We start from the raw sequence: 24,418 nt of genomic DNA on the forward strand, positions 1-24,418 counted from the left end.
TTGTAAAGAATCCATTGCAGGAGACACAAGTTTGATCTCTTCCCTCTGGGAAGATTCCACATGCTGAGGAGCAAACAAGCCCAGGCACCACAACTATTGCGCCTGTGTTCCAGAGCCCAGGAGCTGCAAATGCTGAACTCATGGGCTGCAGCTACTGAAGCCCACTCTCCGAGAGCTGGTGCTCCTCCGCAACAAGACACTGCAGTGAGGAGAGGAGCTCCCCCACCCCCAGTACCTAGAGAAAAGCCCCCTCAGCAGTGAAGACCCAGCACAGCTAAAAGGCTTTCTTTTTAAATTAAAAAGAATTAAAAAAATAAAATTTAGGAATTTCTGAATTTTTTCATTTAATATTTCTGGATCAAGAGTAACTAAAACCATGAAAAGCAAAACCATAGATAGGGCGGGGGGAGGGGGTGGACTACGGCACAGAATATGCTTAATAAATATGCATTAATAAATAATGAATGTGTGCATACTCAGTCATGTCCAACTCTTTTGCGACCCCGTGGACTGTAGCCCACCAGGCTTCTCTGTCCATGGGATTTTCCAGGCAAGAATGCTGGAGTGGGTTGTCATTTGCTTCTCCAGGGGGTCTTTCTGACCCAGGGATTGAAGCTGTATCTCCTGCATCTCCTGCACTGTAGATGGATTCTTTACCCCTGAGCCATCAGGGAAGCCTGAATAATAAACATTTATATTATTATTTAGAGGGGCTTCCCTGGTGGTTCAGCGGTAAAGAATCCACCTGAAATGCAGGAGACTCAGAAGATGCAGGTTTGAATCCTGGGTTGGAAAGATCCCCTGGAGGAGGGCATGGCAATCCACACCAGTATTCTTGCCTGGAGAATCCCATGAGTTCTCTTGCTCCCAGTCTCTTTCCATTCATCACACATTAGGAGATCTGGTTCTAATTCTGCCTGTGTCACAAACTAGTTGTGTGAATTTAGGCAAGACCTCAATTTACTCACTTTTAAAATTAGAGATTTTTATGCTAAGTGAAGTAAGTCAGACAGAGAAAGATGAAAATCGTATGACATCACTTATATGTGATCTCTTAAAAAAATGATACAAAAGTACTTATTTACAAAACAGAAACAGACTCACAGACTTCAAAACAAATTTAGAGTTACCAAAGGGGAAAGGTGGAGTGGTGGGGGATAAATTAGGAGATTGGGATTAACATATACACACTAGTACATATAAAATAAGATAATCAACAAAGACCCCCTGTATAGCACAGGGAACTCTAGTGAATACTTTGTAATTCTTAGATGGGAAGGAATCTGAAAAAGAATATATATATATATATATATATATATATATATATATATATATATATATATATATATGTATAATGGAATCACTTTGCTGTACGCCTGAGACTAACACACCATTGTAAATCATACTCCAGTATAAAACAATTTTATGTATTCTTTTAAAAAATTTATTTAAAAATAAAATTTAAAAAAGAACGTTAGGAAAAGGGATAAATTTTGAATTAGGAGGGTTTGCTAAGGACTCTAAAGTCCTTTCCAACCCTGTGATTCTACTTCACATCTCTCAAAATTCAGCAGAATTAACTGAGGATCAGTGTCAGACTGGTCTGCTAGCATAGGAGCTACATGTTCTCCATGGGACTTAGAATTATTTTCTCCCTAGAATGAATTCCTTAAAATTGCCAGTATGACTATTTTAATGGTCACTGGCACATACCATGATATGTTAATGGCCCTGGACCTAGAAGATATTTATCATGTCCTCCCCAATTCCCACCCACCCCACCCCAATTTCAGAGATAATGGTGACTAAATGAAACAGGAAGAATGGAGCCATAATGCTTACTCTGGATAATTCATCCTCTCTATGATTCTTATTTCAAAAACTATTAGCTAGATTCTGCATCTCTTCAATTTTATGACAAGTGGTGAGGGCTGCAGATCTGATAAGTTTGATAAAGCACTTCTTTATCTATCTATATTTTGCACATCTATAATTAGGCAATTCAACAGATCATGTTAACATTGGAATCTGTCACCAAGGACCAGTGAAGTTCAAAGATACTTCACTGGTTCAGAAAATATCCACTTCTCAAACATGTTAGGGCCGTATTTCCAAAACGTTAGCCATTTACATGCCACCTTCACAATCCTTACTATATCTGCATATTACCTGTAATAGTTTTTACTTAATCATTTCCTTAAAATCAACAGTAAATGTATTGTTACTTAACATCTTCCTGAGCAATAATATCCATGAAATTATAGATTTTAAAAGCTAATTACGTTTTCAACGTACCTTGAACTAAGCACAACTCAAATTTTCAAAGTTGGGATATGTGTCATCTAAAATTGGTGGTTTGTATACCATATTTTGGGCAAACTAAATTAGTATGTAACTGATATTTAAGCTATGATCATCTCTTTCTGTTCTTCAGCCACAGAAGAATGACAGCATCAGATAGTATTCTTACTTTTAATCTGTCTATCCCACAGAACTCTAGAAACAAAGTGATCTCCAAAGCAACATTGCAGAAACAGATGTCACTGTCAATAAAAAGGGACTTCCCAGGTGGTAAAGAATCTGCCTGCCAATGTAGGAGATGCAGGAGAAGAGGAGTTTGATCCCTGAGTTGAGAAGATCCCTTGGAGGAGGAAATGGCAACCCTCTCCAGTATCCTTACCTGGAAAACTCCATTGACAGAGGAGCCTGCTATGCTACAGTCCATGGAGTCACCAAAGAGTCGGACACGGACACGGCTTAGCAACTGAGCATGCTTGCACATCAGTAACAAAGAACAGAGTATAGAGAGGCAACAAATACAATAAAAAGAAATGCGGAATTAGTTTACACCAAAAGTTTGAATGTGCAGTCCTGTTAAAGTTCTTCAACCTAGACACTTAAAACTCAGGAGATAAAAGCATTTCCAATGAACATTTTATTTTGAAAAGCCATCATTTTCTGAAATAGATTAAAGGACAGGAGAAGCAGTGTATGTGCTGTGTTCTGGGAAAGGGGTCAGTGAAATTCTTTTGGAATGGGAGAAGCCATGGAATTTCAGCAATATCTTGAAATGCACACACTTCCTCTTAATAAAAATTCCAGGTTGTAAACCCAAGCTTAGATCACACAGCACTTGAAGGGAGAGTGTTACAGCTTACCAAGTCAGGTGTGCTCATTACACAGTATTATTTTGTGTGGGATTTTATAATATCCATCATAATTTACATATGGCTTTTTCAACTTCAAAAAATATTTTTATATATTTATTGTCTCCCTACTCATGCAAGTGGATGCTATAAAATTCTGGTGTCTTGCTGACACCAGAATTGAAGAATTGAAGAATTGATCTCAGGTTCAAAAAGACATTTGAAGTAGAAAGTAAATTATTGCTAGAATAATTTAAAGTATTTTGTTTCTTTGAAGCTACAGGTTGATAGAATTTGGACAGAAGAGATGAGAAGAGAGACAAATTTTTTTGGATAGAAAGTGGATATAAAGACTTGGTTTGACAATTAGGTCTGGTGTGTCTTCCAAGTGGTAAATTAACCTACACCCACCCTTACCCCAAATAATGCACACCATACAGTCACCAGTCACATAATCTGTTGACAAACCAATCAGACCTAGGGGAACACAGCTTCTGTGGTACGACTACTATTGCTCTTTTTAGATCGCAGGGAAGAAAGAGGAGAAACAAAAGAATGTGGAGACCATGCTGAAACATCATGTATGGACTTGTACAGCAAAAGTGATTACAAGTGAGGAATTAAAAATGTTTATAGCAATAAAGTATCAGCCAACCAAACGTGGATATTGTTTCTCATAAGAGATCTAGCTGTACCAAGTAAAAAGAAAAGGCAGAGGCAGATGGAAGCTAATAGTACAGAGATGCCATTATGTTGTGACATAAAGTCCCCTCCTTTCTGATCCTGCCTCTTTGCACACTCACCCACCTGCAAATTCCAAACAATTCTAAAGGTTTTTAATCTATGGCTTTCCAAAGTCATTTGGAGCCCTAAATTTAAATGCTAAAATTGGCATTTTAATGAAAACGCTTTGGAATGGAAAGACTCTTTGGAGTAGAAATACGAAGAATTTTAATTTTTCTAGATATTTTCCCTCTACATAATACTTCTCTATATGCTGAATTCCCCTTGGTTCTTCCCAAATGAGAAGCGTAATTCTGCAGCCTTATCTGTTTCCTGGAGAAATTACTGAACCATCATAAAAGTGATAGCTGCTGTTATCATGACCTACATACTCCAGCCAAACGTCCCAGGGTTAATTTTTCAAATAAGTAATCCCAACTACTTATTCAAACACTTCAATTCAGTGATAAATGAAGCCAGATTTTCACTAGCAGGTCTAGCATGCCTCCGGACTTGAGGACTTCCATCATTTAAACCTTTAAAAAAAAAAACCGGTTTCTTTTCTTCTCTTCCAAATAACCTAACACCACTACAGGTGCCCCCCCCCCCCCCCCCCCGCCTCCTCCCTTTCTAGGGAGTTTTCAGAAGTGCAAATGTTCTACAAACTCCAAAGTTATTTAAATGTAGAGAAGACCACTGGATGCAAACAGGATCACAATGTAAGAAAATACTTCCTTAAAAATTCTTCTTTTATACCTACGTATACTGCATTTTGGAGAAGGCAATGGCACCCCACTTCAGTACTCTTGCCTGGAAAATTCCATCGACGGAGGAGGCTGGTAGACTGCAGTCCATGGGGTCCCGAAGAGTCAGACACGACTGAGCAACTTCACTTTCACTTTTCACTTTCATGCATTGGAGAAGGAAATGGCAACCCACTTCAGTGTTCTTGCCTGGAGAATCCCAGGGACGGCGGAGCCTGGTGGGCTGCCGTCTATGGGGTCACACAGAGTCAGACACAACTGAAGTGACTTGGCAGCAGCAACATACTGCATTTTTGTCATTAAAAGACTGATACTCACCATATCTCGAGGAAGAGGAAATACACTTTAAACCAGCAAATCTAACTCTTAAAAGTTAATTATAGCACAAGTTCCCTGAAATATACTGTTTCTCATAAACAGCCTCCATTTCAGGAAGTAGGGATTTAAAAGAAAACATGGCATGTTATTGTCTCAGAGTTTGATTGTGTAATTCAGCTCGGGGACTTCGGCAGTTCTGTGCCATAAGAAACTCCCCTTTAGGAATTGCTGTAGTGAAAGGTGTTCTGGGAGTTGTATTGCTACAGAGAAATTCCTTCTTCTTAAGAAAGTGCAAGAAAACTCCTTATTTGGATTGAGTCAGAATGGAGAGCCAGTCCATTGAGAGAATGTCAGCAAGAAGAAATGAACATGACATTGTTTTTGATCTATTATCAAAAGAAATTCATGTTAAGGCTCCATTCAGTACTCTATTTTAGAATTGGTGTCTACAACTGAGCTTGTCAAGAGGACACCTATATTACCAAGTTTTTGGGGGGTTGAAAAATGAGGTTGGAATTTATCTCATAGAAAATCTCATCGGTCTGCTTGATTTAACAGTGAGGACTGTCTAATTGCATCACATAGTGGACATCATCCTTCAATATAAATCTGTGCTCCAAATTCTGACAAAAAATAACAAAAGAACATGAAAAGTTTGGTAAATGTTTAACGTTTTATTGAAAAAAATTATTGATGCCAATACTTTTAATTTTCTCAGTCCTTTCTGAGCCTGCTGGGTTAAAGAGGTGTCCTTTCAAGTGAAGGAATAAAAGCTTTCATTAGTAGTAATTTGATAAATCTTGGTAAAGCCCTTTTGATATATTTCCCCAAAACTGAGAAAGTAAATGACTAATACAAAGAAAAAAAAAGTTTTAAGTGTTACTCAGTCACTCAGTCATGTCCGACTCTTTGCAACCCCACGGACTGTAGCCTGCCAGACTCCTCTGTCCGTGGGATTCTTCAGGCAAGAGTACTGGAGTGGGTTGCCATTTCCTTCTCCAGGGGATCTTTCCGATCCAAGCATCGAATCTGGGTCTCCTGCATTGCAGGCAGGTTCTTTACAGTCCGAGCCACCACGGAAGCCCTGGTAGAACAACTCACTATCCCAAACTGGCCCTTTTCTTCCTGCTTCCATAGCCTCTGGCTCTCATAGTAAGTGATTGGGGATTCCAGGATCATATCTACTGGGGATCTCATAATCTACTGGGCTCCTCTAGCCAAAAAAATCATATTAGTGTTCTATTGTTACCTAAAAATTAACACAAATTTAACACCCACTAGACAATCTGTTCTATGAAATAAATTAAAATATTTATAAATGAAGATGCATTTAAATGTCTATAAACTGTTATTATAACTAGAGCATGGACATTTTATAAGTATTTAAGAATTTAAAAGAAAAGTTATAAAGGTTCTTCGGGATACAAAAGCAAAAAAACCAAAACAACCCAGCACCCATTTATAATTTCAAGTTCTTGTCCGACAGAAATCTGGGCACATTAGTGCTAAGGATGCTACAGTTCTTATATGAAGCTTGGAACAGGGGCTCCTTCAAGGCCCATGCGGGTTGTTGGTAGAATTCCAGAGAAAGGACCAAGGTTGCCATTTTCTTGGCCGTTGTTGACTGGGGACCACTCTTAGCTCCTGGATGTCAACCACAGTTCCCACAGTTCTTGGCCATGTGGTCTCTGCAGGCAGTTTCTGATATGAAAAAAAGATAGCGCAAAGAGTGTCCGACTCTTGTGACCCCCATGGACTGTAGATGGCCAGCCTCCTCTGTCCAGGGGGTTCTCCAGGCAAGAATACTGGTGTGGGTTGCCATTTCTTTATCCAGGGCATCTTCCCAACCCAGGAATCGAACCCAGGTCTCCTGCATTGCAGGCAGATTCTTTACTGACTGACATGGATGTTTGCTTTCTAGGCCAGCAGGGACCTGTGTCTCTGACTGCCTGAAGGGCTGAGCCCTTTTAAGGATTCATATGTTTAGATCAGGCGCAACCAGATAATCTCCTTTTAGATTCAAAGACAACTGATTAGAAACCTCTCCTCACAGGAGAGATAGCTTATCAAATTCACAGATTCTGCCCACATTCAAGGCAAGGAGATTTTACAAACTGTGTATATCTGGGGATGGGAATCTTGGGGGTTATCTCAGAATCTTGCCTACCACACAACTCCCCCTCAAGTGTCCAGGGAGGGGCAGAACCGATGCCCTGAGACAGGCCGACTCCTCCTCTCTCTCCATCCTTCAAGTGCCCTGACAGTTTCCTTCTCGCCATCCGATCATTCTCTTGAGAGCCTGAATTTTATTGCAGTTCTCCACATGTGAAAAATATTGGAACATCAAAAAATTAAGTGAGAATTTTCTCTCAGTAGACTTCTTTCATGTGTGTTCTTAGTCACGGTCCATTCTTTGCGACCCCTGTGGACAGGCTTCTCTGTCCATGGGATTTTTCAGACAAGAATACTGGAGTGGGTTTCCATTTTCCTCCTCCAAGGGGTCTTCCTGACCCCGGGATCAAACTTACTTCTGTGTCTCCTGCTTTGAGGTGGATACTTTACCTGCTGAGCCATCGGGGAGGCCCAAGAATACTGGGGCAGGTTGCCATTTCCTACTCCAGGGGACCTCTTCCCAACCCAGGCAATGCACCTGTGTCTTGCATCTCCTGCATTGGCAGGAGGATTCTTTACCCCTGGAGCCACTTGGGAAGCCTTGGTTTTTCTTTAAAGAAAACAACAACTGTGTGTGTGTGTGCGCGCGCATGTAACCATATTGCATGCAAATGAGACCGAAATTCAAACAGTTTGGAAAAGTACCCAATGAAAAATCTGTTCCATCTTCACCTTCTGCCCTCTGTCTCCCAAATTCTTTCTCTCAGATTAACCAATATTGCAGTTCCATTTCTTGGATCTCTTTGTAGATAGTTCATGCATTTACAGACATCTCCCCCCTCACTGCCACAAATACAGCATTTTTATTCTGCACTTTGGTTTTTGCTTTACTGGTGCATCCAGCAGATCTTCCCACTTGGATCTAACTTGCTTTAACTGCAGTCGCTTAACCCCACAGACAGCAAGAAAGTGCAGTCCAGAGTAGCTTTTCTTCATTCTCAATACTTTGGACCTACTCTTGTCCCCCATTTAGGGGACACTGGGAAAAGAGCTGAGTTATCTCAGTTGATCCTGAATGTTTTCACAGGTTGGCAGAGAGCATCAGCCTGAGATGGGGCACTTCTGAACTGAGTTAGTCCGAATCTGCACATCTGAGCTGGGCTGGGTAAGTTAGATGGGTGAGTCTGTATCCAAGGTGCTTAGAGTGCACTGAGCAGAGGAGAGTATCATACAACCTGGTTCCGAGGCAACACAAAAAAGCACCACTTTCTAATTTTTTTTTCTATTGTGTGCAATTGTTCAGTTTAGTCGCTCAGTCATATCTGACTCTTTGCGACCCCATGAACCGCAGCACGCCAGGCCTCCCTGTCCATTGCCAGCTCCTGGAGTTTACTCAGACTCATGTCCATCGAGTCAGTGATGCTATCCAGCCATCTCATCCTCTGTTGTCCCCTTCTCCTCCTGCCCCCAATCCCTCCCAGCATCAGGGTCTTTTCCAATGAGCCAGTTCTTCGCATCAGGTGGCCAAAGTATTGGAGTTTCAGCTTCAGCATCATCTTTTCCAATGAATATTCAGGACTGATTTCCTTTAGGATTGACTGGTTGGATCTCCTTGAAATCCAAGGGATTCTCAAGAGTCTGCTCCAGTGCCACAGTTCGAAAGCATCAATGCTTTGATGCTCAGTTTTCTTTATAGTCCAACTCTCACATCCATACATGACTACTGAAAAAACCATAGCTTTGACTAGATGGACCTTTGTTGGCAAAGTAATGTCTCTGCTTTTTAATATGCTGTCTAGGTTGGTCATAACTTTTCTTCCAAGGAGCAAGCATCTTTTCAAATCATGGCTGCAGTCACCATCTGCAGTGATTTTGGACCCCCCCCCCCCAAATAAAGTCAGTCACTGTTTCCAGTGTTCTCCCATCTATTTGCCATGAAGTGATGGGACCAGATGCCATGATCTTAGTTTTCTGAATGTTGAGTTTTAAGCCAACTTTTTCACTCTCTTCTTTCACTTTCATTAAGAGGCTCTTTAGTTCTTCTTCACTTTCTGCCATATGGGTGGTGTCATCTGCATATTTGAGGTTATTGATATTTCTCCTGGCAATCTTGATTCCAGCTTGTGCTTCATCCAGCCTGCCATTTCTCATGATGTACTCTGCATATAAGTTAAATAAGCAGGGTGACAATATATAGCCTTGACGTATTCCATTCCCAATTTGGAACCAGTCTGTTGTTTCACGTCCAGTTCTAACTGTTGCTTCCTGACCTGCATACAGATTTCTCAGGAGGCAGGTCAGGGGGTCTGGTATTCCTATCTCTTTAAGAATTTCCCACAGTTTATTGTGATCCACACAGTCAAAGGCTTTGGTATAGTCAATAAAGCAGAAGTAGATGTTTTTCTGGAACTCTTGCTTTTTCGATGATCCAATGGATGTTGGCAATTTGATCTCTGGTTCCTTTGCCTTTTCTAATTCCAGTTTGAACATCTGGAAGTTCACGGTTCATGTACTGCTGAAGTCTGGCTTGGAGAATTTTGAGCATTACTTTGCTAGTGTGTGAGATGAGTGCAATTGTGTGGCAGTCTGAACATTCTTTGGCATTGCCTTTCTTTGGGATTGGAAAGAAAATTGACCTTCTCTAGTCCTGTGGCCACTGCTGAGTTTTGCAAATTTGCTGATCTATTGAGTACAGCACTTTCATGGCATCATCTTTTAGTATTTGAAATAGCTCAACTGGAATTCCATCACCTCCACTAGTTTTGTTCGTAGTGATGCTTCCTAAAGCCCACTTGACTTCGCATTTCAGGATGTCTGGCTCTAGGTGAGTGATCACACCATCATGGTAATCTGGATCAAGAAGATATTTTTTGTATAGTTCTTCTGTGTATTCTTGCTACCTCTTCTTAATATCTTCTGCTTCTGTTAGGTCCATACCATTTCTATCCTTTTGTGCCCATCTTTTCATGAAATGTTCCCTTGGTATCTCTAATTTTCTTGAAAAGATCTCTAGTCTTTCCCATTCCATTGTTTCCTCTATTTCTTTGCATTGATCACTGAGGAAGACTTTCTTATCTCTCCTTGCTATTCTTTGGAACTCTGTATTCAAATAGGTGTATCTTTCTTTTTCTCCTTTGACTTTTGTGTCTTTTCTTTTCTCAGCCATTTGTAAGGACTCCTAGGACAACCATTTTCCCTTTTTTCATTTCTTTTTCTTGAGGATGGTCTTGATCACTGCCTCCTGTACAATGTCATGAACCTCTGTCCATAGTTCTTCAGGCACTCTATCAGATCTAATCCCTTGAAAATATTTGTTATTCCCACTGTATAATCGTAAGGGATTTGATTTAGGTCATACCTGAAGGGCCTAGTGGTTTTCCCTACTTTCTTCAATTAGTAGCCTAGGAATGTTTAAACCATCCAGAAAGCATTAGCTTACTCTGTACATCTGTGAGCAACACTCACAGCATTTGGCTGTGTCAAATGAAGTTACAGCCGAGCTTTGCTATTTTTGTTGTTTAGTGTTAAGTCATGTCTGACTCTTTTGCAGCCTCGTGAACTGTAGCCTCCCAGGCTCCTCTGTCCATGAGATCTCCCAGGCAAGACTACTGGAGTTGGTTGCCATTTCCTTCTACTGGGGATTGTCCCCACTCAGGGATCAAACCTGAGTTTCTTGCTTAGCTGGCAGATTCTTTATCACTGAGCCACCTGGGAAGCCCTAACCAAGCTTTAAAGCCACCTCAAGTCTTCCTTCATTAAACTTACTGGAAAGGAGTTTAACCACATTATGTGTAATTTGAAAGATGTTTACAGTCCATGAGTAGTTGTGAGTGCAAGAGAAAGTGCTTGAAACTTCAGAATCAAAGCAGGGTTTGTCAAAATGACAAAATCACATTGAAACCAAAACAAAAGTTGTTTTTTTCTTTTCCAGGGAGGAAATCATAAGAGGGCCTCAAAAGTGACTTTTAGCAGGTACCTTCACATGAGCACGCTTGTGAGCACATGCTAGAATTCTTACCTTTCTTCAGTCTGATGTTACTTTGGCTGAAGTATTTTCACGGGGCACTTCCTATGATTAACTGTTTTCAGAGAAATCATAGCTTGAGATGAGTATATTTTATAAACCTCTTCCTGTTATAGCTAGTAAACTTCCACCACAGAGAGTCCTACCGTATTCCTTCAACAGCAAAGACATTTTCTTTATCAAAGAATGATTTCATGTTTCTCTGTAAATGCTATTGTTATTCTATTTAAACTCTGACCCTTATAACAATAAAACAAGTAAAACCTGTAGTAAAACTTTAAAATAACCTCTTCTATTAAAAATGCTTTTAGTGGTTTTACACAAACAGAAACAAGTAAAGCACATATAGCAAATTACTTTGCCTAATTTAGATATTAGTGATTTAAAATCTCTTTTTTAAAGTGAAGTACAAATAACTTATGATACTATGAGTTCTAGGTATACAACATAATGATTTGATATTTTTACATTTTATGAAATGATCACTATGGTAAGTCCAGTTACCGTTTATCAACTAAGTTATGACATTGTTTATTGCATTCCCTATCTTGTACATTATATCTCTGTGACTTATTTATTCTATATCTGGAGACTTATAAAACATACCACAACCAGTATGTTCTCTGTATCTATGAGTGTTTCCATTTTATGTTTTTTCACTTTTCTTTTTTCAGATTCCACATATAAGTATAATTATGCAGAATTTGTCTTTCTCTGACTTATTCCATGTAGCATAATGCCTTGTAGGTTCACCCATGTTGTCATAAATCCCAAGGTTTCTTTCTTTTTATGACTATGTTACATTGTATATATTTACCATATCTTCTTTATGCATTCATCTATCAGTGGACACTTAGGTTGCTTCTATATCTTGGTTACTCTAAATAACACTGCAATGAACATTGGGGGTGCATATTCCTTTTCAAATCTGTATTTTGTTTCCTTTGGATCAATATCCAGGAATGGAAATGTTGAGTCCTATGGCAATTCTATTTTTAATTTTTGTGGACTCTCTATACTGACTCCCATAGTGGCTGCACCAATTTAAATTTCCATCCATCATGCATGAGGATTTCCTTTTCTCCAAATCCTTGCCAATACTTGTTTTTGTTTTTTGATAATAGCCATCATGGCATATGTGAGACGATACCTCATTGTAGTTTTGATTTGCATTTCCCTAATGATTAGTGATGCTGAGCATTTTTCACGTGCCTGTTGGCCATCTGTATGTCTTCTTTGGAAGAATATCTGTTCAGGTCTTCCATACATTTTTAATTGGATTGTTTGGTTTTGAAAATGTTATTATAATAGTTATATGGGTTCTTTGCATATGCTGAATGAAAGCTCCTTATCAGATATGTCATTTGCAAGTATCTGCTCCCATTGAGTATGTTTCCTTTTTGGTTTGTGATGGTTTCCTTCACTGTGCAAAGCCTTTTTAATTTGATGTACTCCCATTTAGTTTTGCTATTGTTGCCCTTGCCTGAGGAGACAGGCAAGGAGACAGGCTCCCCAGCCCCCTCACAAATATTGCTAGGACCAGTGTTTTCTTCTAGGAGTTTTAAGTTTCAGGGCTCACATTTAAGTTTTTAATCCATTATGAGTTTATTTTTATATATGGTATAAGAAAATGGTCTAGTTCTATTCTTTTGCATGTAAACTGTCCAGTTTTCCCCAACATAAATTCTTGAAGAAATGATCTTTTCCTCTTTGTATATTCTTACAGTCTTTGTCTAGATTAATTGACCATAGGTGCATGGGCTTATTTCTGGACTCTACTCTGTTACGTTGATCTATGTGTCCGTTTTTGTGCCAGCACCATACTGTTTGTTTTTTTAAAAGGCATTCACTCATTTTATTTTTTTAACTAATTAATTTATTCTCTGTTGCTGTGTGTGGACTTTCTCCAGCTGTTCCAGCGGGCTACTCTCTAATTTGGTGTGTGGGCTGCTCATTACGAGGGGCTTCTCCTGTTGCCAACCACAGGCTCTAGGCACACAGGCTTCAGTAGTTGTGGCACACGGGCTTATTTGCCCCACGGCACGTGGAATCTTCCCAGACTGAATCCATGTCTCCTGCCTCGGCAGGCAGATTCTTTTAACCACTGGACCACTAGGGAAGTCCAGTACCATACTGTTTTGATTACTATGGTTTTGTGGTATAGTTTGAAATCCGGAGTTTGTAGCCAGCACCAAAGGAACAAAAACTTTTCAAATGTGCACTCCTGGCTGTTTCTCAACTCACACAAGCCATTTTTGGTTTAAGGCCCATTGTTTTTAACCAGTTGTCAGAGGGAGGAAAGGATTACTGAGCTTAGAGTCTGACCTGGAATTGAAGGCTTATTCAAATTTTATTTTGGGTAATTTAGCAAATCAAATAAGTCATCTTAAAGGACAGAGAAACATGGAATAATGTTCAGCATCATGAATTTTACCATTTGTCTAATTTTGTCTATTCAGTAGTTTGTCTATTTTGTAGTTCATCAATAGCACTGAGTTAAATAATCCTTTGCGGTTTATAGAGCATTTTCATATCTTATTTCATTTTAAAGGTTAGAGATCAGATGCTGCAATTCAGATAACATTATTTTATTGTGTGACTTTATTGGTGTAGTCAAACTGCATGTCTTATCTTCCACCTGCTCTAATGTTCGTTGACAGAAAAAAGGTAGTGACTGTCTCTCTCTCAGGGAAGAAATAGCAAGTGTTGAAGATTAACGAACAAGATTGCAGCCTTACAGGAATCTGCTTCACTTACAGATGCACTCATCCTTCCTCAGCCTTAAGGTTCTTGATTATACGTAACTCTGAGAGCTCAATACCTAACCCCTCCTCAGAACCTCTTTATCAAGTGGTGAAGCAAGAGCAAGCATCACTGTTGTTTTATGGCTAGAGAAATTGACCCATAAACAAGCACTGTGGAGTCAAGGGTGGAACCCAGACAAATGAATGGCTTCCACCAGACATTTACCAGAATTGGTGGGCGGCTTCCCAAGTCCTGAAGTAAATAGGCCAGTACGACCTCGGTCGCTTCAAGCTTTGTCCTCCTGCCGCTGTTCTGTGTCCTTTTCCTCCTCACACGGTCTCCTGTCTCCCTCTAGACACCTGTTGTCTTTAAGCTCTCTCCACTTTTAGTTCATCGCAAATCTTCTCCCTGAGGCAGGAAAATAGTATCACCTTGTTCACTCTAAGTTATAAAAGACGCTTGGGAGGTCCCGTGTTCCCAGGAACCCGGGACGCTGGGTGTTGAGGGAGGAGTCCCTTCAGGGGGCTGGCGCGGAGAGGAAGCCCCTGGCTGCTCGGGTGTCAGGTGAGGGGACCATGAGGTGGCGTAGGCGCTCTGAGGCGAGTTTAAATCCTGCCGCCCCCCGCAACCTAACCACTTTCTGGGCCTCAGTTTACGCATCTCCCGACTGTGAAGATTAGCAAAGAGTAATGCGGGCCCTGCACCTGGCTTGCTTGCTAGGTTAATTCAGCCCTTCTCCTCTCCCCACCCTCGGCATGTGTTTGTTTGGGGCGGGGGGTGCCGGAGAAAGTCGCCCTTACTGTTGTGGTCTTCCCGTCCCCTTTTCAAAATCCACATCCTCTTCGGAGGGGCGCTTGTTCGGCAAGCTGGGTCCCCGCCGGCTTTACCGCGCTTTACACCCGACCTGGGGGCAGGGCTTTTAGCCTGAAAAGGCGGCTGGGGCCGCGCGGAAGACGCCAGGGTGGGCGGAGCGCGGGGCGGAGTCCGGGAACCTCCGCGCTTTCCATCTACTTCTGGGCTCGGGGGAGGGGGCGCACTCGGCCGGTCGGGGAAGGAGTCGCCGCGGCGCCTGGAGCCCCCGACTGCGTCGCGTCTGCGTCCCTGCCCGCCTCGGTCCTGTCCCCCCGTCCCTACCCCAAGCCCCAGCGCAGGAGGTGCCGCACAGCCGGCGGGCGCCCTTCGGGTGGGCGCGGTGAGCGAGCCTGGCGATAGGCGGTGGGCGTCCCGCGATCCCGGGCCTCCGCGGGCTCGCGCGCGTTAGCCCGGTGCCGACTGAGAAAGCGAAGGGAAGCTCACCGACGCTCGAGTCCCAAGGTACCTGCTAGGTGGCGGTCCGGGGGGCGCGGGGGCGGGGTGAAGCGGGCCTGCCGCGTGTCTGTTATCGCCTGCGGAGAGCAGCTCTGTCCAGGAGTCCTCCGGAGCGTTGCAGGGAGTCATCACCTACTCCTCCCGCTGGCTCGGTTGCGGGCCGACGCTCGGGCGATCGTTTACCGCGTGACCTTAGCTTTACAAAATAGAGGAATATTTATAAATGGAGCGGAGAAGCACTGACAGGAAATATTGGGATGCGTGTTCCTTGTACTTTTCTGTGCTTTGCAAAGGCTCCCCTCCTTCAGTAAACAGAAAATAATTCCATTTATGAAGTGTAGCTCACCGCGCGATTGTGTGTCTTTCTGCCTTGCTTCAGCCTGCTTGGTTAGGAAAATAAACGTAATCTGTGGTTTTCTGGGACTTTCTCCAGCTTTCAGATTGAAAGGAATTTCGCAAATTGAGTCTCGCAGCGCAAGTCCGCTGCCACTGAGAATCCGACGCAGCAATTTTGGCTGGAAACAAGCCAATCAGGCAGAGTGGGAGAAAGACACCATCTCTGGGGGAAAAAGAAACTGAACTTTTTCTAAGGCTTTCTGCCTGCTGATTTTGGTTTTTACGACTCCTTTAGCAAGACCTGTTGCTTAATCTAATATTGATTCTGCTGAACGTCCCATTTGTCTTCAGAGCCACACTGCTGGGTGATGACCTGGTGAGGAGGGTCAGGATAGCTGTTTTTTTGCTGTGCTTCCAAGTTTTCCTTTCCTGTTAGCTCAGTGTCTGCAAAGTCATGTGTTGATTTGTTAACACAAATATTACTGTATGGCATTCCAGTGTTTTACAGCTTCTTGATGTCAGAGAACATGGTTTACTAGCTTTGGTGATAATCTCCAACTCCATTTAGTTCCATAAAAATCAGGTGGTTTGTGACCTCCCAGTTGGCTCAGATGGTGAAGAATCTGTCTGCAATGCGGAAGACCCAGGTTTGATCCCTGGTGGGGAAGATCTCCTGGAGAAGGGCATGGCAACCCACTCCAGCATTCTTGCCTGGAGAATTCCATGGACAGAGGAGCCTGGTGGGCTACAGTCCATGGGGTCACAAAGAGTCAGACATGACTGAATGACAAGCTTTCTGACTTTGTAAAGAAAATACTTGTTATATGTTTGAATAGATATTAGGTGCACATGGTATAAAATCCCACAGGTACAGAGTGCAGTGGAACACCTCCTTTCCACCCCAGGTTCCCTCTCTAGAAGCTCCCTCACTATAAGCTGTTTGTTCTTAGGTTTCTATGATAACTTAGGCCAAACAGATTTGAAAAAGCTACTTTTGAGCACCTGCACACTAGTGATTATTTAAATAACAGAGCCACCAATTTTATTATTTTGATTTTTTTTTTTTGTTAGTTTCTGTCTTTGTTTTTCTCCTGACCACTCTGAAATGTCAGAAATTCAGGTCACTTTGCAGAAGGAACTTCTACAGCAGCTCTGGAAATTAATGAATAGCGTAGTTTCTAAGTTCCCTGAAGTCTGAGACCATGGTTCACTAACTTTGGAGCTCCCTAACCAGCCACCATAATTACTAGAGACATGCCAACATACATACATCAGGCTCAAGGATAACTGATACTTGCTGTAATCTGGTGCTTCACAGCCTCTTCTACAAGGAGGCAGTAACAGTGTATTTTTCTTCTCAACACTAGATTCCTGGTGTCTTGCTAGTTCTGGCACACCCACCCCATGGCCCTCTTCCCTGTTGATTGGCTGCTGTAGTTTGTGAAGTAACTGGTAACAGGCAGTAGTGATGTTTGTAGTTGGCAAGAGAGACTGTGCATTTCTGCTGTGTTTGAATCCTGCCTTTGGCAGGGCTTTGTGACCTGGGCTACCTAGCTAAACCCTCTGAGACCTAGCTCCCTCATCTGTGATGTGGTGATTTTGACAGGTTATTTTGAAAAGCAGATAGTATCAATAACCTCAGATATGCAGATGACACCACCCTTATGGCAGAAAGTGAAGAAGAACTAACATTCAGAAAGATCATGGCATCTGGTCCCATCACTTCATGGCAAATAGATGGGGAAACAGTGGCTGACTTTATTTTTCTGGGCTCCAAGATCACTGCAGATGGTGATTGCAGCCATGAAATGAAAAGACACTTACTCCTTGGAAGAAAAGTTATGACCAACCTAGACAGCATATTAAAAAGCAGAGACATCACTTTGTCAACAAAGGTCCATCTAGTCAAGGTTATGGTTTTTCCAGTGGTCACATATGGATGAGAGTTGGACTATAAAGAAAGCTGAGTGCCGAAGAATTGAAGCTTTTGAACTGTGGTGTTGGAGAAGACTCTTGGGAGTCCCTTGGACTGCAAGGAGATCCAACCAGTCCATCCTAAAGGAGATCAGTCCTGGGTGTTCATTGGAAGGACTGATGTTGAAGCTGAAACTCCAGTACTTTGGCCACCTCATGCAAAGAGTTGACTCATTGGAAAAGACCCCCATGCTGGGAAAGATTGAGGGCAGGAGGAGATGGGGACGACAGAGGATGAGATGGTTGGATGGTATCACCGACTTAATGGACATGGGTTTGGGTGGACTCCGGGAGTTGGTGATGGACAGGGAGGTTCATGGGGTGCTGCGGTTCATGGGGTCGCAAAGAGTCGGACACGACTGAGCAACTGAACTGGTACTGATGTATAAAGAGCTAGCACTGTGCCTGGCATATGAAAGGCATATAGTAAGTAGCAGTCTTGTTACTGTTGGGCTATATAATCATTTCATGCATTCATAAGAAAGGTGAGTGCGTATGCTAGGGAACATCATAGCTCAGTAACTGCTTAGGAGGGTTGATTTCCTGCTCATATTATAGGTCTTTATGGTTCTGTCTTTGGCCTTCACCTTTGAGACCGTGCTTGGCTGCTCCTTCCGTGGCACTGATGTGGCATGTGGAAGGAGGAGAGACAGGTCTATCCACACAGTGGTTTTTAAATCCTACCCTTGTAAATAAGCTTCCATGTTACTTCCATTCACATTTCTTTAATATGGTTGACACTGGAGCAGGAAGTATCATTTTTCCAAAGGGGCAGAACCAGTAGGGGTAGGTCTGGTAGTGAGGGGCAGCAGATGGTAACAGTCTACCTCAGTGTTTGTGGGAGGGTCACAGTTGTGAAACCAGAAGTTCATCAAAAGCTGGGAATTGAGTCACCTGATTTATAAACCAGAATGCCAGGTTTTTCCTCTGCAGTGAATAATATACCTGCCCTGGGTACTTGGCGTTAAGAGCCTGTATAGGGCAAAATTTTCTTGATGGTGGATTTGCTCAAAAGACTAAATTCTAAGCTAACAGGTTATACAAAGATCACAAGAACAAAAGTTAGGTGTTACCAAAAGCCAATATCCAGAATATACTGTTTTAAAATCCAGGTCTCCTTTTGGAACTGTTACTGTGCAAAGCCCAAGAATGAATTTGAGTGATGGCAGTGTAGCCCAGGCAAGGCGGAGATCATGACGATAGATTCTTGCTCCTTTTAGGCTTTTTACTTTTTAACAGCGATTTTTTTTCTGGAGAAGGAAATGGCAACCCACTCCAGTACTCTTACCTGGAAAATTCCATGGACGGAGAAGCCTGGGCTACAGTGGATGGGGTCGCAAAGAGTCGGACACAACTGAGCAACTTCACTTTCACTTTCTTTTCTTGTCAGCCACTAATTGCATCATCTCATGACTTGTTATAATTATTCTCCTTTAAGGTGTCTGCTTCTTGAATAATGACTTTATTATTATAATTAAAGTATTTTCAAATCATGGTGATTAACCAGTTCTACCAGTGTGTTAATTCTTGCTGCCTTTGGTTTCATAGCAATTTTTACCACCCTGGCCCCAAGATTTTGAGTATTCTTCTCTTTTTCTGCTTAAGCTGGGCATTTGTTGTCTGATTGGCTAAGGCAATATGATATAATAATGTCAAGAAAGAACCTATTATGAAAGCAAATTAAAAATATATTTCTAAATCAATAAAAAATTTTGCTTTGTTATATCGTTTGTTGAGTAATTCAATAAACTGAGTTTGATTTTTTGAGCAATACAACTATGCAAAACAGAAGAAAAGATTGTACTTTAAAAGCCAACAGCATGCAAAGAAAACATTCTGTTTTTTTCCTGTTTAGCAAGCATAATTTTGATATCAATATCCAATATAGACAGCAGACAAAAACCAGTAAAACTAGATTTCCTTAAGGTTGTTGCTCCCCGAACCCCACTGTAAATACTGTATAGTATTTAAAGAATGCAGGGAGCATTCAGCATCGTTCCATCTACTGGTGTAATTTATCACCACACTAGTTTAAAGGAATTCTATGCAGCTGTTTAAGATTGAGGTCTATTTACATGTATAGATAAATGGAAAAAGATCACCCACTTGTATTATTAACTGAAAAAATGCAAGGTCTAGAACTAAATACAGTATGTTCCTATTTGTGTAAGAGAATTTTTTCTTTGTAGAGAATGTGTGTGTCTCTGAACACAAAGTTTTGCTTGTTGTGTAAAGAATTCTGTAGGGATAAAAGCAACTTTTACAATGGTTGGCTCTGAAAGAATAAAAAAAATGATTAGGTCAGAGAGGAAAGATACTTAAAAAGATCTTTTTTAAGTGTTTGAATTTTTAAATCATGTGCATGTAATTCTTTTAAAGCAAATTAGTTTTAAAGTGGCAGTTTTGTGTCAAACCTTTCACAGATTTTAGGAACTAATTGCTTTGTTTTGCTGCTTAAACTACTCCACTGACTACTAAAGGTACATACAGTGAAATGGAGGAAAGGTCACCACAGAACCATGCACTCTAGAGAGATGTGGTTAAGAACAGTTAGATTGTGCTGCGTGGGGTAAATGACGGTTTATCCGTTCAGTCATTAGGAACCATTGACAAAAACAAATAACTCCAGGATGAGTACAGACTATGATATTTACAACTACCTTGTGGAAATTGATTATTTTTTTAAATAAAAAGTGTGTAGTGTCTAAAAATTATAGAATAAAATGAACTTTTAACGTACTTACTATTTTTAATCCTTTACCTACTGGAAATCTAAATCAGGATATAAAGGACAAATGTTGCAGTTATTTGTTTCTAACATCTACATTTCTTTAGTCAGAGAAGCCTTTCTCTGAGTATGACAGTTATTCATACTGTTTCATCCAAAATAATACAAAATTCATAATACATTAAATTTTAATTTAGCTAGTAAACTGTAGGTTTTCTTTGTATGTATATCCTCTTGATGATTTAAACCAAAGGGATTCTTTTTTTTTTTTTTAATTCATTTATTTTTCATTGGAAGATAATTGCTATACTATGTTGTGTGGTTTCTGCTACATATCAACATGAATCAGCCATAATTATACATATTTCCCCTCCCGCTTGAACGGTCTTCCCACCTCCCATCCCCAAAGAGATTCTTTATTCCTGATTTTCTTTCTAAAGTACAGACAGTTCTGTTTGGTCTGGGCCCGAGTCATCCTATTTAAGTGAGAAAGGAACTGAAGTTTCTATATGCTTCCCCCCACTAAATTATTTTATCAGTAATCATTCCTTGTTATTGTCCAGATTATGGTCTTACTGTCAAATTGGAAATGAAAGAGAAGAAAATATAATGCACCAGTTCATATGGGGCTTGGTATAAGATTTCACGTATCTACTAGTTAAATGAAAGCATCCTGCCTATGTATTGTTTTCTTAGAGTCTAAGTCAGTTACCTATTGGAAAGCTTTTCATTGAAATACTGGAATCAAAGATCTCAGAATCTGATCTCTGGGGTGAACTAATGTGCTGATTTCACTGTTGCAGGCAGGTCAGATTCCAGTGCTCATCATGTCCAGTTTTGAGGATGCGGACACGGAAGAGACAGTGACTTGTCTGCAGATGACTCTCTACCATCCTGGCCACCAGCAAAGTGGAATATTCCAATCAATAAGGTTTTTTAACCGAGAGAAACGCCACACCAGCGAAGTGGTGAAATTTGGCCGAAATTCTAACACCTGTCATTACACCTTTCAGGACAAACAGGTTTCTCGAGTTCAGTTTTCTCTACAGCTGTTTAGAAAGTTTGATAGTTCAGTTGTCTCTTTTGAAATTAAAAATATGAGTAAGAAGACCAATCTGATTGTGGACAACAGAGAGCTGGGCTACCTAAATAAAATGGATCTGCCAGACAGATGCATGATTAGGTTTGGCAACTATCAGTTCCTGGTAGAGAAGGAAGATGGACAGTCATTAGAATTTTTTGAGATTCAGTTTTTTTTGTCGAAAAGACCACTCCTGCAAGAAAACAGCTGGCTTCCACAGCCCATGCCTGAGTGTGGCAGTTATTCATCCTGTGTCACTCAAAATAATTCTCCCATGGAAGTGGGTGAAAATGACTGGTAAATGCTGAAAGCTAAGAGAATTATGAAGGATGAACTCTGTACTTGTTTTATAGGCATTCCACTTACTAAGTTTCTTAGTATAGTATTTTACTGTCATTTGTTAAAGTTTGTCAAGTTTGAGATCTGGTATTATTGTTTGAAGTCTGCAAATTGTGTTAGTAATTGATTGAGTCACCCGTTGCATTGTTGGATGTATGAAGAATTTCTCTTAAGTGTATATATGTGAGCATTAATGTACAAAACGTAATGTTCATGATGAAGGAACAGTGTTCTCAAAATAATGTTATGTTCTTTTCTTTTTATGCCTGATTTTGTTCCTATGTTTTATATTGTTTCATTTTGACTTGTATGTTATCATGTCTTGGCTTGGTCATATTATCTCACAGCAGCCATTTGTTTTTAAGGTCAAGGCTGCAAGCAAATTATGATGTGTGTTTCAGCCTGTTGGTATTTATAGTACCAGAGTATTAGAACAGGGCATGTGTTTTAGTCTATGTGCCATTGAGGTTTTAATATGGGAAGACTTACTTATTTGAGCAATAATTCCTTGATTTTCTGTTTTTTATCTATAGAATTATAGTGTTTATTCCCAAGAATACAGTTCTCCTTTTCTATATTCAGTATCTGAAACTGATACTTTAAACGCTTTAGTGAACCACTGTTTAGAATTATTATTTTGTGTACCAAATTTTAAATATTTTTTAATGTACTACAGGGTTTTTAACTCCATGAATTCAAAATTTTAACAACAGCTATGTACCTAATAAAGTCAAAGTCTGATTCTCTAACCATTTTCTTTGGACTCTTTCTGAAGAACCATTTGTTGACTTCTGTAAGGAGGGATAAGGCGGCCACCGGCAGAGGCCGTGAATTCAGATGCATCCCTCTGGGTCCCTCAGTGCCTGCTGGCTCCATTCTCCCTCTGTTCCTACCTCCACGTGGCGGCACGTGGCCAACAGAAGCTCCCAGATTTTATATGTTACTGATCAGCCACCTGAAGAGAGACTTACTCTCAATTCCAGCCCAAAGAAAAAGGGTCAGCTTCGGCCAGGTGCTCCTCTTCCGATCAACTCTCCTCAGGCCACTGATTGGCTGCTCCGATCAGTGATCATGTGGAAAGGAAAAGCATTTTCTCAATGGCCATAGTGGGTTGGGGTCTGAGGTTAGACAGTCTAGATAAGGTATGACATAGTTTGGCGGTGAGGGCAAACAAAAATATTGGTGTCTGATACTACGTACTGCAGCTGAGTTGTGAAACATTTTCAGTTCTCGAGGACTCATTTGTCCCAGGAACTGATTTTTTCTTGGGCTGTTTAAGTAGAGAGGTGTATTAATTGGTGCCAGTGTTACAGGCAGTGTCTTCTTGAACCTGCAACTTTATGACAAGGGGGGGGGGTTTCCAATGGTGAAGTCTCATATGCTATATGATTATATAACTACATTCTAGAAGATTCTGTCTCTGCTATCTACAGCATTGACTGATCTGAGGAAGCATTACTTTTACGCTCTGAGTGTAGTATTTAACTAGTATGCCTTGGAGAAAAGTTAGCTAGTATTTTATTACCAGGAGATAACTAGTGTTAACAATAGTTATATATGTTGTGTATGTATCTTTGGTAGCTGTGTCTGTGTTATCTGGGCTTCCCTGGTGGCTCAGCTGGTGAAGAATCCACCTGTAATGCCGGAGATCTGGGTTCAGTCTCTGGGTTGGGAAGATCCCCTGGAGAAGGGAATGGCTACCCACTCCAGTATTCTGGCCTGGAGAATTCCATGGACTGTGTAGTCCATGGGGTCTCAAAGAGTCAGACAGAACTGAGTGACTTTCACTTTCTATGTAATAGCCCTTTTTAACTTTTTCAGTTCTCCAGTTCAGTTCAGTTCAGTCGCTCAGTCATGTCCAACTCTTTGCGACCCCATGAATCACAGCACGCCAGGTCTCCCTATCCATCACAAACTCCTGGCGTTTACCCAAACTCATGTCCATCGAGTCGGTAATGCCATCCAGCCATCTCATCCTCTGTCATCCCCTTCTCCTCCTGCCCCCAATCCCTTCCAGCATCAGGGTCTTTTCCAATGAGTCAACTCTTCGCATGAGGTGGCCAAAGTATTGGAGTTTCAGCTTCAGCATCAGTCCTCCCAATGTTCTCCAACATCTGTTTAATTCCTTATAGTAATTGTTATGTTAAAACAACAGGTGAGGTTACTCTTTTACTCTCTGAACCCTGATGGAAACAATCAGATCTTCCATCTCAAGTGATGACAGAGGAGGAGTGCTTGAAAAGCTGTGGTTGGAATTCCCTGGGCTTCTAGCTGATACAAATTGTCCCTAAGTTCAATCACTCATCCTTCTACTATTCAACCTATATAAAAATATTTATTTGGCCAGTGGTATCTTTTTAAGCAATGCATTTAGGGCCGCGACACTGGTGAAAAAACTAGGAAAGCAGTCATTTTAGTTCTGTTGCTGGTTTCAACATTTTGTTGTGGGTTGAAGGTCACTGAGGGACTAGAGCTGAGCCAGCTTGGCACTGCTTACCGAGAGACCGTTTAAGATGCAGGGAAACACAACACCTTTCTTAATGGTTAGCGGGATCACTTCTCAGAAGTCCATATCAAGGTAGTAACACTTTTTTTAATGTTTTGTTCCTGGCTGTGCTGGGTCTTCGTTGCTGTGTGGTCTTTTTCTCTAGCTGAGCTGAGCAGGAGCTGCTCTGCAGCTGCAGTGCACGAGCTCCTCTTTGTGGTGGCCTCGCCTGCGGGGTACAGGCTCCAGGGGGTGTGAGCATCCTCCCAGAGCGGGGATCAAGCCTGGTCTCCTGCGCTGGCGGGTGGGTTCTTACCACTGAGCCCCCAGGGAAG

At 41.3% G+C, this 24,418-nt stretch overlaps 2 protein-coding genes across 9 annotated transcripts in view; one reads left to right on the plus strand and one right to left on the minus strand.

Moving 5' to 3' along the window:
* Positions 1 to 15,514, minus strand: part of ALPK1 (alpha kinase 1) — a 119,476-nt gene extending 103,962 nt beyond the window's left edge. For 2 of the 8 annotated variants that reach the window (XM_065907417.1, XM_065907418.1), the window contains exon 1: positions 4,630 to 4,773. The gene's annotated coding sequence lies outside the window, so the exon portion shown is untranslated. Of the gene's footprint in view, positions 1 to 2,680; positions 2,815 to 4,625; positions 4,778 to 14,057; positions 14,241 to 15,150; positions 15,337 to 15,486 lie in introns of those variants that run through there. The other 6 variants (XM_065907420.1, XM_065907416.1, XM_065907415.1 and 3 more) reach the window with 5 other exon arrangements.
* Positions 14,823 to 22,339, plus strand: TIFA (TRAF interacting protein with forkhead associated domain). Its single transcript, XM_065907424.1, has 2 exons — positions 14,823 to 15,146; positions 20,982 to 22,339. The coding sequence occupies exon 2, from the start codon at positions 21,006 to 21,008 to the stop codon at positions 21,558 to 21,560; it is 555 nt and encodes a 184-aa protein (XP_065763496.1). The 5' UTR covers positions 14,823 to 15,146; positions 20,982 to 21,005; the 3' UTR covers positions 21,561 to 22,339.
* Positions 22,340 to 24,418: the final 2,079 nt, after the last annotated feature.

This window comes from Muntiacus reevesi, chromosome 16 (genome assembly GCF_963930625.1).
Source record: "Muntiacus reevesi chromosome 16, mMunRee1.1, whole genome shotgun sequence".
NCBI lineage: Eukaryota > Metazoa > Chordata > Mammalia > Artiodactyla > Cervidae > Muntiacus > Muntiacus reevesi.